The sequence below is a fragment of the Drosophila elegans genome, unplaced genomic scaffold, assembly GCF_018152505.1.
Source record: "Drosophila elegans isolate 14027-0461.03 unplaced genomic scaffold, ASM1815250v1 contig_183, whole genome shotgun sequence".
Classification (NCBI taxonomy): Eukaryota; Metazoa; Arthropoda; class Insecta; order Diptera; family Drosophilidae; genus Drosophila; species Drosophila elegans.
Window position 1 is genome coordinate 3,868,217 of NW_024545550.1, and position 10,254 is coordinate 3,878,470.

At 46.3% G+C, this 10,254-nt stretch overlaps 4 protein-coding genes across 8 annotated transcripts; 3 read left to right on the forward strand and 1 right to left on the reverse strand.

Moving 5' to 3' along the window:
- The first annotated feature begins 180 nt into the window (after positions 1–180).
- On the forward strand, positions 181–943 carry LOC108144960 (DNA replication inhibitor plutonium). The gene is made up of 3 exons (XM_017270106.1): positions 181–255; positions 311–715; positions 769–943. The coding sequence occupies exons 1-3, from the start codon at positions 240–242 to the stop codon at positions 870–872; spliced, it is 525 nt and encodes a 174-aa protein (XP_017125595.1). The 5' UTR covers positions 181–239; the 3' UTR covers positions 873–943.
- A 106-nt stretch (positions 944–1,049) lies between these two features.
- LOC108144981 (proliferating cell nuclear antigen) lies at positions 1,050–2,212 on the forward strand. Its single transcript, XM_017270134.2, has 2 exons — positions 1,050–1,350; positions 1,412–2,212. Exons 1-2 carry the CDS (start codon positions 1,243–1,245, stop codon positions 2,084–2,086), a joined length of 783 nt encoding a protein of 260 aa, XP_017125623.1. The 5' UTR covers positions 1,050–1,242; the 3' UTR covers positions 2,087–2,212.
- Positions 2,213–2,775: 563 nt separating this feature from the next.
- On the reverse strand, positions 2,776–6,338 carry LOC108144971 (hormone-sensitive lipase). Of its 2 annotated transcripts, none has more exons than XM_017270119.1 (4): positions 6,222–6,338; positions 3,454–5,823; positions 3,268–3,393; positions 2,776–3,208 (listed from the first exon to the last, which is right to left on the reverse strand). In XM_017270119.1, the coding sequence occupies exons 2-4, from the start codon at positions 5,815–5,817 to the stop codon at positions 3,056–3,058; spliced, it is 2,643 nt and encodes an 880-aa protein (XP_017125608.1). In that variant the 5' UTR covers positions 5,818–5,823; positions 6,222–6,338; the 3' UTR covers positions 2,776–3,055. The 2 variants fall into 2 exon arrangements, with proteins under 2 accessions (XP_017125608.1, XP_017125609.1); XM_017270120.2 differs by lacking the exon at positions 6,222–6,338 and adding an exon at positions 6,041–6,168.
- Positions 6,339–7,013: 675 nt separating this feature from the next.
- Positions 7,014–10,254, forward strand: LOC108144976 (arginyl-tRNA--protein transferase 1). Of its 4 annotated transcripts, none has more exons than XM_017270124.1 (8): positions 7,014–7,210; positions 7,283–7,729; positions 8,507–8,679; positions 8,858–9,010; positions 9,298–9,479; positions 9,537–9,700; positions 9,760–9,911; positions 9,966–10,254. In XM_017270124.1, exons 1-8 carry the CDS (start codon positions 7,126–7,128, stop codon positions 10,065–10,067), a joined length of 1,458 nt encoding a protein of 485 aa, XP_017125613.1. In that variant the 5' UTR covers positions 7,014–7,125; the 3' UTR covers positions 10,068–10,254. The 4 variants fall into 4 exon arrangements, with proteins under 4 accessions (XP_017125613.1, XP_017125614.1, XP_017125616.1 ...); XM_017270125.2 differs by having other exon boundaries at positions 7,015–7,210; positions 9,969–10,254; XM_017270127.2 differs by lacking the exon at positions 8,858–9,010 and adding an exon at positions 9,055–9,204 and having other exon boundaries at positions 7,016–7,210.

Genomic DNA, 10,254 nt, shown 5'->3' on the forward strand with positions numbered 1-10,254 from the left:
TCAATGTTTTTTTTTTTTCAATGTTGACAAATTACAGAGTTGCGTTTCTTTCTTTATTTGAAAAATCAGACAGTCTTAACTATAATATAACAAATTTTAAAACTTTTAATAGTCATTTGCGTTTTGAGAATTCAAATATTCAATACCTGATGGAGTGCCCTAATTATTGAGATTCCCTTATAAGAATGGCATCGCATCCCTGGTTTCCGAAAAGCGCCGTTATATGAAGACCATGCAGAATGGGAGAAATGAATGGTAGTACAAAATAATAAATAAACATAGAAGTTATTAACAATATTTTTTATTGAAGCTCTCAGTTTTGTGGGACAGGATGACATTGTTTCTCTGCGAATAATCTGCAGCAAGGCTCGCGATGGCAAACAGTACAGCCTCGAGGAAGTGGACAGCTATGGGAACACGGCCTTGTTGAAGGCCTGCTACTTGGGACGCATTGAGTGCGCTCACACGCTTTTGGAGTTTGGTGGAAATATTTACGCCATCAATTATTTTGGACAAAATGCTTTAACCCTGGCGACTTATTCTGGTCAATTGCCTTTGGTTAAGGAGCTTTTACGCCGGAGATCGTATAAGGATTTCAATCTATCCTCGATGATTCCGGCACTCTGCGTGGCCGTCATTGAAAAGCATACCGCCCTGGAGCAATTTTTCACTCAATTGGATCCGAACGGTGCTCGAAAAACACATACAGTGCAAGGTGAGTACTTAAAGTTAGTCATTTAATTTAATGTTTATTAAATTTAATTTTAGGTCTGGGAGTTGAAGAACTGCGGCGAATGATGAAACAGGCAGAACGTTTGAACAAGAAGAATGCGTCCTCGCCTCGGACGTTTATAAACCATCGTTACCGTTAGTGCATTGTGTCTTGATTATTTTGTGTAATTTAGATTTTAAAAATATATTTATATTTCTGTCGTGAGTGTGACCAAATCTGTTTTGAGATTCCAATAGGTTGGCAGCCCCAGGACCGGCTGTTATCGATAGCTGCCGCGCGCGCAATGGATATCGCCCGTGGCTTTTCACATCACTATCCCGCTCATTTAGCCCGCCTGATCCGATCCCAAGTAGAAAATTGCCCACGTTCGTCATTCATTTTAAACTCACTGCAGCGGCAACATTCGTGGTTTTAAGTGCTCATTATAACCAATCATCAGTAAAGGTTGATCACTGCCCAGTTCTTGCTCCTTACGATCATATTACCGCAAAAAATAAAACAAATTCAACATGTTCGAGGCACGCCTGGGTCAAGCCACCATTCTGAAGAAGATCCTGGACGCCATAAAGGATCTGTTAAATGAGGCCACCTTCGATTGCAGCGACTCCGGCATTCAGGTACAATACGATAATAGCCTTAAACTTTAGTCCCATCTAATATGTTTTTTAATCCACACAGCTGCAGGCCATGGACAACTCCCATGTGTCGCTGGTCTCGCTGACCCTGCGATCCGACGGATTCGACAAGTTCCGCTGCGACCGCAACCTCTCCATGGGCATGAATCTGGGCAGCATGGCCAAGATCCTCAAGTGCGCCAACAATGAGGACAACGTGACGATGAAGGCGCAGGACAACGCCGACACAGTCACCATCATGTTCGAGTCGGCCAACCAGGAGAAGGTCTCCGACTACGAGATGAAGCTGATGAACCTGGACCAGGAGCACCTGGGCATCCCGGAGACGGACTTCTCGTGCGTGGTCCGCATGCCGGCCATGGAGTTCGCCCGCATCTGCCGCGATCTGGCGCAGTTCAGCGAATCCGTGGTCATCTGCTGCACCAAGGAGGGCGTGAAGTTCTCGGCCAGCGGCGATGTGGGCACTGCCAACATCAAGCTGGCCCAAACCGGCTCAGTGGACAAGGAGGAGGAGGCCGTCATCATCGAGATGCAGGAGCCGGTGACGCTGACCTTTGCCTGTCGCTACCTGAACGCCTTCACAAAGGCCACGCCCCTGTCCACCCAGGTGCAGCTGTCGATGTGCGCAGATGTGCCGCTGGTGGTCGAGTATGCGATCAAGGATCTGGGTCACATCCGCTACTACCTGGCACCCAAAATCGAAGACAATGAGACATAGGTTCATCCTGCAGCTCATATTTATATTCCCTATCGTAACCTCTCATCCTCACGCGTACAATTCATTCCTAAGTTTTAAGCAAATTTCGCATTTTTTGATCAATAAAGCTATATTGTGTAGTGTTAACTGGTTTACTTTACTTTGTTCAATATATGTACCACACAAATATAACAATTCGTTTTAAGGGTAATAACCATTTATTCGCATTTTATGTATAACACTGGGTATAGTTTAAGGAGAGAGATTGCAAACACATTTGAAATGTAAAAGTATATCAAACACCTGGTGTACCGTAGATATACTTTCAGACGGTTTCGCTTGGGATAGGCAAAGAAAACTGGGCATATCTCCAACATAGTTTAAGTTTTTTAACTCTGCTAGCCTCCATTGGTGCCAAAAAAAAGTCTGGTCACAGAAAATAATGGGTAATGGGCGAATAGTTTATACAGATGTATATAAGTACTCGTTTCGTATCAGGCACAAATTCGGGAGTTTTGCATTAAACAGCTCTTAGCGAGTGTGTGCCTGGAATCAAGAGCGTTAATTGTAACTATAATAAATAGTGCGTGTTTACACGCTTTCAATACTTGCATACTTGGCCAGCTTATGCTAAAAGCTATATATATATATATATATATATATATATATATATCCTATACATATTTTGTGAGTATATAAAACATAGAAAGCCGTGTCATATAAAAGTGTATAAAAAATGTTTGAGATTACAAAGTAATTAAAAAGCAAGAAAAGTGCGTATAACAATGAACAGCAATTCGTTCCTGCGCATAACAAAATTTCGGTTTACACGCCCATGTGAAAGGAGAAATCCGATGCAGGTGACAATATTTTACAGTGATTCTGAAACCCCATTGTCACTCACAATTTACCATCGGTGTTTTATTGTTCCTCGTCGTCGGTTGTTTGGTTCTCCAGTCCTATAGGCACATAGACCGATTGAAACTCATCCTAGGAAGCAGCCAGACTTGCACTGGGACTGGAGGACTCCTCGTCGTCCAGTGAGCTGCCTTTGTCATTGGTCTTGTGCTTCGGATCTATCTGAAGCAACGTCTGTAGAGACTTTATGCAGTGCTTGGATCCTTCCATGGCTTCGTTGGATAGCTAAACAGACAGAATTTGGGATTAGTAATCATATTCCATTTTTAAAAGGCCTCTCATACCATGGTGAAATTAAGAAATCCGTGCGGAAGCCCCTCCAATATCTCCAAGTTTACTTGCCTACCAAGGCGTTTCAGCTTTTTGGCAAACATGACGCAGTCATCCAAACAGGGATCCATATTCAGGGTCTAGAAAGGGGTATATAAATCCGTATAATCATTGTTATTTCACCAACTCAATGAGCTTACAAGTATTTTGGTCTCCGGCAGCTGGGATAGCCATTCATCGCTGGCCCAGTAGGGCGATAGAAACGGATCCCTAGGCACATCGAATGCAAACTCCTCGCTGGGGCTCCTGGCTATCAGTGCGTCCATGTTGCGCACATCCTGGTGGTCCGCATTGCTGCCATGGATCTCGTAGGATTGGGTGCAGCGGGTCAGGGTGCTGGTGATGTTGTTCACCGCTTCCTGCAGCCGTCCCTGCAGAGTGTCCATCGCAACGAGATCCCGACCCGTCTCCACCAGAATATCGCCATCCGAACTGATCTTGGCATGTCCATTGGCCTGCACCTGGGCTGCCTCGGCGGCTGTCTCCTCGGTCACCTCCACGGTGGCGGTATCGATGAGGTACTTGTCCAGAAAGTTGTCAATGTAGGCCGCCGAGGCGGCGTCCTTAGGTGGGTCGGCGGATATCTCCACCGGATAGTGGACAATGGGCTGCGAGTCGTCCTCGAAGGAGACGCACGAGCTGTTGTCGCCCTCGCTGTTGGGCAGATCGGTTCGCTCCACCGTCTGGCTGTGGTAGGAGGCCGAGGCGCTGGCAAAGGTGTCGCTGCTCTCGTCATCGTGCTCGCTGCTGGCCTCCAGCGGCGTCAGCGGACTTCTGGCCACCGAGGTGCGGCGACTGGAGTTCAAGCTGCCCGCACTCGACTTCGGGGCATTGCGTATCTGGGCGGCATCCTCCACATGCCGGGCATTCTGCTGCAGCGTCTCCTGGGCTGGCGCCGCATAGGCACGAAGGCAACGCATCATGAAGCCGAACGGCAACAGTGGATCCATCAGGCAGAGAAGGCGGGCAGGACTGGGCACAAAGCTGACGAGAGTGGGACAGTAGGCCAGGAAGAGGCCGTCAGGGACCCGAACTCCCTGCTCGATGCACTTGAGGGCCACTCCGATGGACAGATTCGCCCCGGCCGAGTCGCCGGCGCACACGATCCGCTCAGCCGTTGTGCCCAGCAGTTCGGTGTTGTCCAGCAGCCAGCAGTAGGCGTAGTACACCTCCTGCAGGGCACGCGGGAACGGAGCCTCCGGCGCCAGGCTGTAGTCCACCGAGAGAATGGGACAGTCGAGGGCCACGGCCCAGTCGCGCAGATACAGTTCGTGGGACTTCGAGGATTGGGCCACAAAGCCGCCGCCATGGCAGTGGAACAGGATCGCGGGACTGGGCGGTGTGGGCTTGTGCCAGCCGCGGTAGCGACCCTCACCGAGCATGCCCGTTCGCCGCTTGGCGCTCAGCAGGCGCACCGATACGGGCAGACCAGGTCCCAGGTGGGCCGTGGGCACGGGAATCTCCACGAAGTCGCCATCGTCGCCCTGGTTCTGGTTGACATCGCTGCTGGGCTTCTGCGGCGCCTTAAAGTTCTTTCGTGGCGGCAACTTTAGCGGTTCGGCTGGCAGCTCGATCAGCCGGTTGACTCGTATGGAAGTGCCCACAATGCTGGGCAGCTTGTGCATCAGCTCGGACTCGGCCAGGAACCAGAAGGACTTGCAGAAGTCGATCTTGGCATTTTGCGAGATGTTCACGATGCGGCGGGCCCTCAGTTCCGGATTCATTAGGTACTTGCCACTGGTCCACAGACTGCGGGTGGTCTTCACGATGGCGCCATCGCCCTCCTGCGAGTAGTAGGACTCCGAGTAGCTGGCCATGCTGATGCCCAGGAAGCGGAGGACGCCGCGTATCGAGTCGCCGTACTGGAAGCCCAAACAGCGGCCGTAAAAGCAATACTGGTTGATGGTGTCGCCCAGCTCGAAGAGCTGCTCGGCCGTGTGGTTGCCGCAGGCGAACAGATCGCCCGTGCTGGCCGACCACTGGCGCAGGATGAGCAGGTACTGCAGGCAGGTGCACAGCGAGGACAGCAGCTGCGAGCAGGCCTCCACCTCCTTCATGTAGAACTTCCTCCGGAAGAACATGGTGGATCGGGTGGCCATCAGCTGCCGGCAGATGCCCATGCCGTGTGTGATGCAGGCGTTGGTCACGTACATGAAGCTCCGGTACCCGTTGCCCGGCGTCCGCTCGTCGAAGTCGTACTCGTGGGCGAAAGCCTCGATCTGCAGGACCAGCCGGTTGGCCTGGACAATGAAGTCCTGCCAGGCAATGTGGGCGGCATGCAGGCGCTGGCCGAACTCGGTGTGGTCCTTGGCGAAGAAGGCGGCGTGGTCCTGGCAGGCGGCGAACAAGGAGCCATAGGCTGGCTGCAGGTCGGCGGGTACATGTCCATTCACCACTGGCTCTCGTTGCTGGTTATCCTCGTGCTCGTGGCCCAGTTTCAGATTGTCATCGAAGAGGGCAATAAACTTGGGGCTTCCCCGTTCCGCGCAAGCCGCGTCAATCATTGTGCACTGCCAATGGTAAATTGAGTTAGTAATCCCTTTATTAGCCACTATTGCAGACAAAGACACAATAAACTTGTCCAGCAGTTGCATTGTTTTTCCGGATTAGTGTTGTGACAAAGTCTGCAGCTATGAAGGTCGTCTTGAAGGTAGAGCTTAAACCAGTTTACAAACTATTTAACACAAATCTTTGCAGACTTTACTGAAGTAGCCTTGTTTGTCATACCTTTTGGTATAAGCGGGCAATTAGCTGCGAGTTTCTCAATAGTTTAACTACTTTTTAACCGAAGAAAAGCCATAAAAAACTTTCACTTGACAATTACGCACTAAACAATTTCGTCAGCAGGTCCTAATGTTGAATGTGTCACTTTCCTTTATGTTGCTGTTTTATTTGCCTGAATACTTACAGATTAAAGACTCCAGATTTTTAGTTTAATACATTTTTAATCGGCCTTACTATTGCGGCTTCTAATCATAACTATTGTTGCAAGTCTTTTCGACTGAGCTAACCGAATGCTGGCCAGTGTGACCGTGCGCAGAAAACTATTTGCTTTGCAAATTAAAACAGGGGGACTCCCAGTATAAAGTTAATTGCTTTGCATTGTTTTAATTATTTGATTTTATTAATATGATTATTAGTTACTGCCAGAAAAACTAGTGTTTGTGATGTGATATATTCCTCAGATATAAATAGTGACATTGGGTCTTTGGGATTATAGTTTATGCTAAGAAAATTAAAAAACGCACATCAAACTAATAGCCAATATAGGGACTTTATCATTCAAATATATAACATCAACATTTTAAAGTTTTAATCAATACAAAATATTTTTTATATTTTTGTGATGTTTAACCAAGCTTAATTTTAATTTAGATTATAAGAAAATGTGCGTTTTTGTCCTGTACCGAAAAATAACATTTGACTTTTTATACAAATTTATGGTTGCAAAACAAAACATTTTTAGTTAAATTAATGAACCGAACTAAGTAAGTACTTTCTATGGCCCTTCAAATACCTTATCTGAATACGAGGCAATATCAGAGTTTTGTTAGAAATAAACCACATATTCTCACCAGAAACCATTGAAATTGTATTTATGACTAGTGGAAACCACCTGTAAGTCGATTTCAGGAATACCCTCAACTTTTCGTCTCAGACCGATACAATGGTATTTATTAGCCGGTGAGCACTGGTCACACTGAAAGTATAATAAATTTCGCAATAGCGGCGACTCGGCTCGGTTCTTAATTAATTCCTCGCAATTGAATGCACAATGTTTGCCCTGTGATCGGCGTCGGAAGACAGGAATAATGAGCGTTAGCATTGTGCAGTACTACGGCAGCCAGGAGGGCAAGTGCGGCTACTGCGGCGGCACCAACTGCAGCCTGTCGCACGGTAAGGAAACATTCGGGTGCATTTGCATTGGATGGCCTGCAATAATGATCACGCATTCGTCACGTATGACAGGTATGCACGCCTATCGGCTGGACTGCCAGGACTACCAGGACCTCATCGATCGCGGCTGGCGGCGCTGCGGCAACTACTGCTACAAGCTGCGCAACCAGGAGACCTGCTGCCCGTGCTACACCATCAAGTGCGACGCGCTGGAGTTCAAGCTGTCCAAGTCGAACAAGCGCATTCTGCGCCGCATGAATCGATATTTGCGCGACGGCAAGCGGGACTCCAAGCCGGATGGCGGCGACGGGGAGGGGGATCCGGGTGATCTGGATGGCGATGATGTCACAGTGGCTGGCGAAGCTGCTTCCAGCGAACCGCAACCCCAGCTGCCCGATAAGAGTCCGGCTGTTATCAACGTGGATCAGGTTGCGTCACTGGCACGGGCTCAGAAAAAGCCGTCCGCCAAGCAGGCGGCTGCTTCAACGGCTGAAGCTCCAACGCTGGGCTCCAATAAATGTGGGTATACACCGCAAGTAGCACTAATTCTTATTTCCTTGAAAAAGTTATTAGCATTTTGATTACAAGCTTGTTATACACTGAACGAGACACGATTTGAAAACACATTGAATATGCTTCACTAAAAAGTGCACCCAAGCCAAATACTAACAAGTCAATATAGTCGTATTATGTTATACTCTGAATCATTTATCTCATTTGCCAAAAAAATACTTTTTGTATGTATTAAGACCCATTTAATGATCTAAGAGAATACAATGTACAATGTAAGATACAATTTTTTTTAACGACCTTTTTCATTAATTTTTGACTGTCTAATCAAAACCAGTTAAATTTTTATAAATTTAAATAATGAAAAAATTTACGAGCTACTGAGCTGAACTCTAAATTTGAATAAAATATAAATAATTTTTCACTTACAAGAAGTCAATTTTTTTGCTATTCTAGGCAACATTGCAAAATAAGTCACTCTGAAGTATCGCAACTTCCGTTCTAAGTTGTTTAGCGATAGCGTCGGTTTTTTGCCACTATCTTTACAACGTAAAATTGGACAAAGACAACCTTATTACGCATAATAGAGGTTGGAAAGGGAATCATAATAAACCAGTTGCTATTTTTCTGCATCCAATGCGCAAGACAGTCCCAAATGGAAATTACCTAATATTTGTATACATTATTTAGGATGATACTTTTAATTTAACAAATATTTCATTATTTTATCCCCCATAAAAACAGCTTTAAACTGTAAAAGTAATTGAATATTTGTTCATTCAACAGCTGCAGCACCGATCTCAAACGCTCCGCGCAAGAAGGCCAAGCAAATGCGATTGGAGCGCAGGCAGGCCAAGCTGGGAGACACCGCCGCAACCTCAACGAAATCCGTGTGCCAGGAGAAGACCCTTCGTGACTTCCTGTCGACCGACAGCGAGACGAACAAACATCAGCTTAAGGTAAGTAGGGATAGATTTAGATGCATATTTTTGTAAGACCGATTGCAAGGCTTAGCTGGCTAGCGTGTCCCCTTGTTGTTATGTGTTCGTTTTGTGAGCTGTGACTATATGTTTTCCGTGTCTCCGACCTTCCTCTACATGTAGACACACTGTCTTCGTGCTGTTTGTGTTCTTGCAGATCGTTTTGGTCGCTTCCTCAGACACACAGCGCACTTGTGCCGATGCAGTGATCGCGCTCTATCGCAAATATCAAATAACCATTCACAACGATAATCCCGCACGCCTCACCCTAGCTAGTATGCAGCGGTTCTTGGTCAAATCACCCCTTAAGGTAATTATAAATGCCTATTTACGCTATCGAAAATGTATTCACAGCTGAGATTGGTGCACGTCTACGACGAGGAATTCAACCGGACCTTGCCCGAGAGCTTTGCGCTGTACAAGAAGTATCAGATATCGATACACAACGATCCGCCCAAGAATCAGAACGCCTACAAGGACCACCTGCAGTTGACGCCCATGAAGGTTTTGCCTAGTGTTTCTTAGTGTTTTTCAAATCCATACACATTAGTTTTTCAGTTCTTACTTTGATCTCGACTTGTGCTCATCCATTTGCAGAATGAAAAACCTAGCGATGGTCCCGAAATGGGCTATGGATCCTTCCATCAGCAGTATTGGCTGGACGACAAGTTGATTGCCGTGGGCGTAATAGATATTCTGCCCGCTTGTGTAAGCTCTGTTTACTTCTTCTACGATCCGGACTATAGCTTTTTATCGCTGGGTACTTATGGCTCTCTTAGGTAACAACTAATTTGAAATAAATAAATCACAATTACATTACTTACATTACGTTTCAGGGAAATCGACTTGGTGCAGTCGATCGCCGAGAATGTGCCTGCCTTAAAGTATTACTACATGGGCTTTTACATACACTCATGCCCCAAAATGCGCTACAAGGGCAAATTGTCCGCCTCATATTTGCTATGCCCAGAGACTTATGAATGGCTCCCACTTACCGATGGTAAATTTCACGTTTGCATTTCTATAATATTTTCTAATTGTAACCCCATTTTATTTTAGCCATTCGTTCTAAGCTAGACGAACAAAAATACCAACGCTTAAACTCAGATGCTGCTGCCAGGGATGTGAATGAGTTCCTAATGGAGCATTTGGACGAAGTTATGCTGCTTTTGGATGCTAAAACCTGTGCAGACTACAAACACTATGTGCAGGTTTGTCACCTCCAGCGATTAACATTTATTAAGCATTAACTTTAATTTTCTCAGCAGTTGCGCGGCCCAGACACCGATGTCGATACGATTATTGAATATAGTAAGCTGGTGGGAAAAGTCTGTGCCCATCGCATGCTGTATGTGAATATGTTGTGAAAGATATCAACTGAACTTGAATTTAATTTGTTTGGCGTGTGTGTAAGTCAAGTAGAGTTAATAAGTGAAATTACTTTGATTGTTTATACTCAGTTGGCTTTTAGCAAAGATGTACTCAAACAATTCTCCAAGATGTTGAAATTAAATAATTTTTAAAACTGCTGCCATAAAATGGTTACTGACCAAA

Bases quoted from the DNA above. Each gene is read 5' to 3' on its own strand.
- LOC108144976 (XM_017270124.1), top strand. From the start codon at position 7,126: ATGAGCGTTAGCATTGTGCAGTACTACGGCAGCCAGGAGGGCAAGTGC. The intron at 8,680-8,857 runs GTAAGTAGGGAT...GTGTTCTTGCAG, and splicing joins CGAACAAACATCAGCTTAAG to ATCGTTTTGGTCGCTTCCTC. The intron at 9,701-9,759 runs GTAAATTTCACG...ATTTTATTTTAG, and splicing joins ATGGCTCCCACTTACCGATG to CCATTCGTTCTAAGCTAGAC.
- LOC108144981 (XM_017270134.2), top strand. From the start codon at position 1,243: ATGTTCGAGGCACGCCTGGGTCAAGCCACCATTCTGAAGAAGATCCTG. The intron at 1,351-1,411 runs GTACAATACGAT...TAATCCACACAG, and splicing joins GCAGCGACTCCGGCATTCAG to CTGCAGGCCATGGACAACTC.
- LOC108144971 (XM_017270119.1), bottom strand. From the start codon at position 5,817: ATGATTGACGCGGCTTGCGCGGAACGGGGAAGCCCCAAGTTTATTGCC. The intron at 3,394-3,453 runs GTAAGCTCATTG...ACCCCTTTCTAG, and splicing joins TGCCGGAGACCAAAATACTT to ACCCTGAATATGGATCCCTG. The intron at 3,209-3,267 runs GTATGAGAGGCC...CTGTCTGTTTAG, and splicing joins GATTTCTTAATTTCACCATG to CTATCCAACGAAGCCATGGA.
- LOC108144960 (XM_017270106.1), top strand. The intron at 716-768 runs GTGAGTACTTAA...ATTTAATTTTAG, and splicing joins AAAAACACATACAGTGCAAG to GTCTGGGAGTTGAAGAACTG.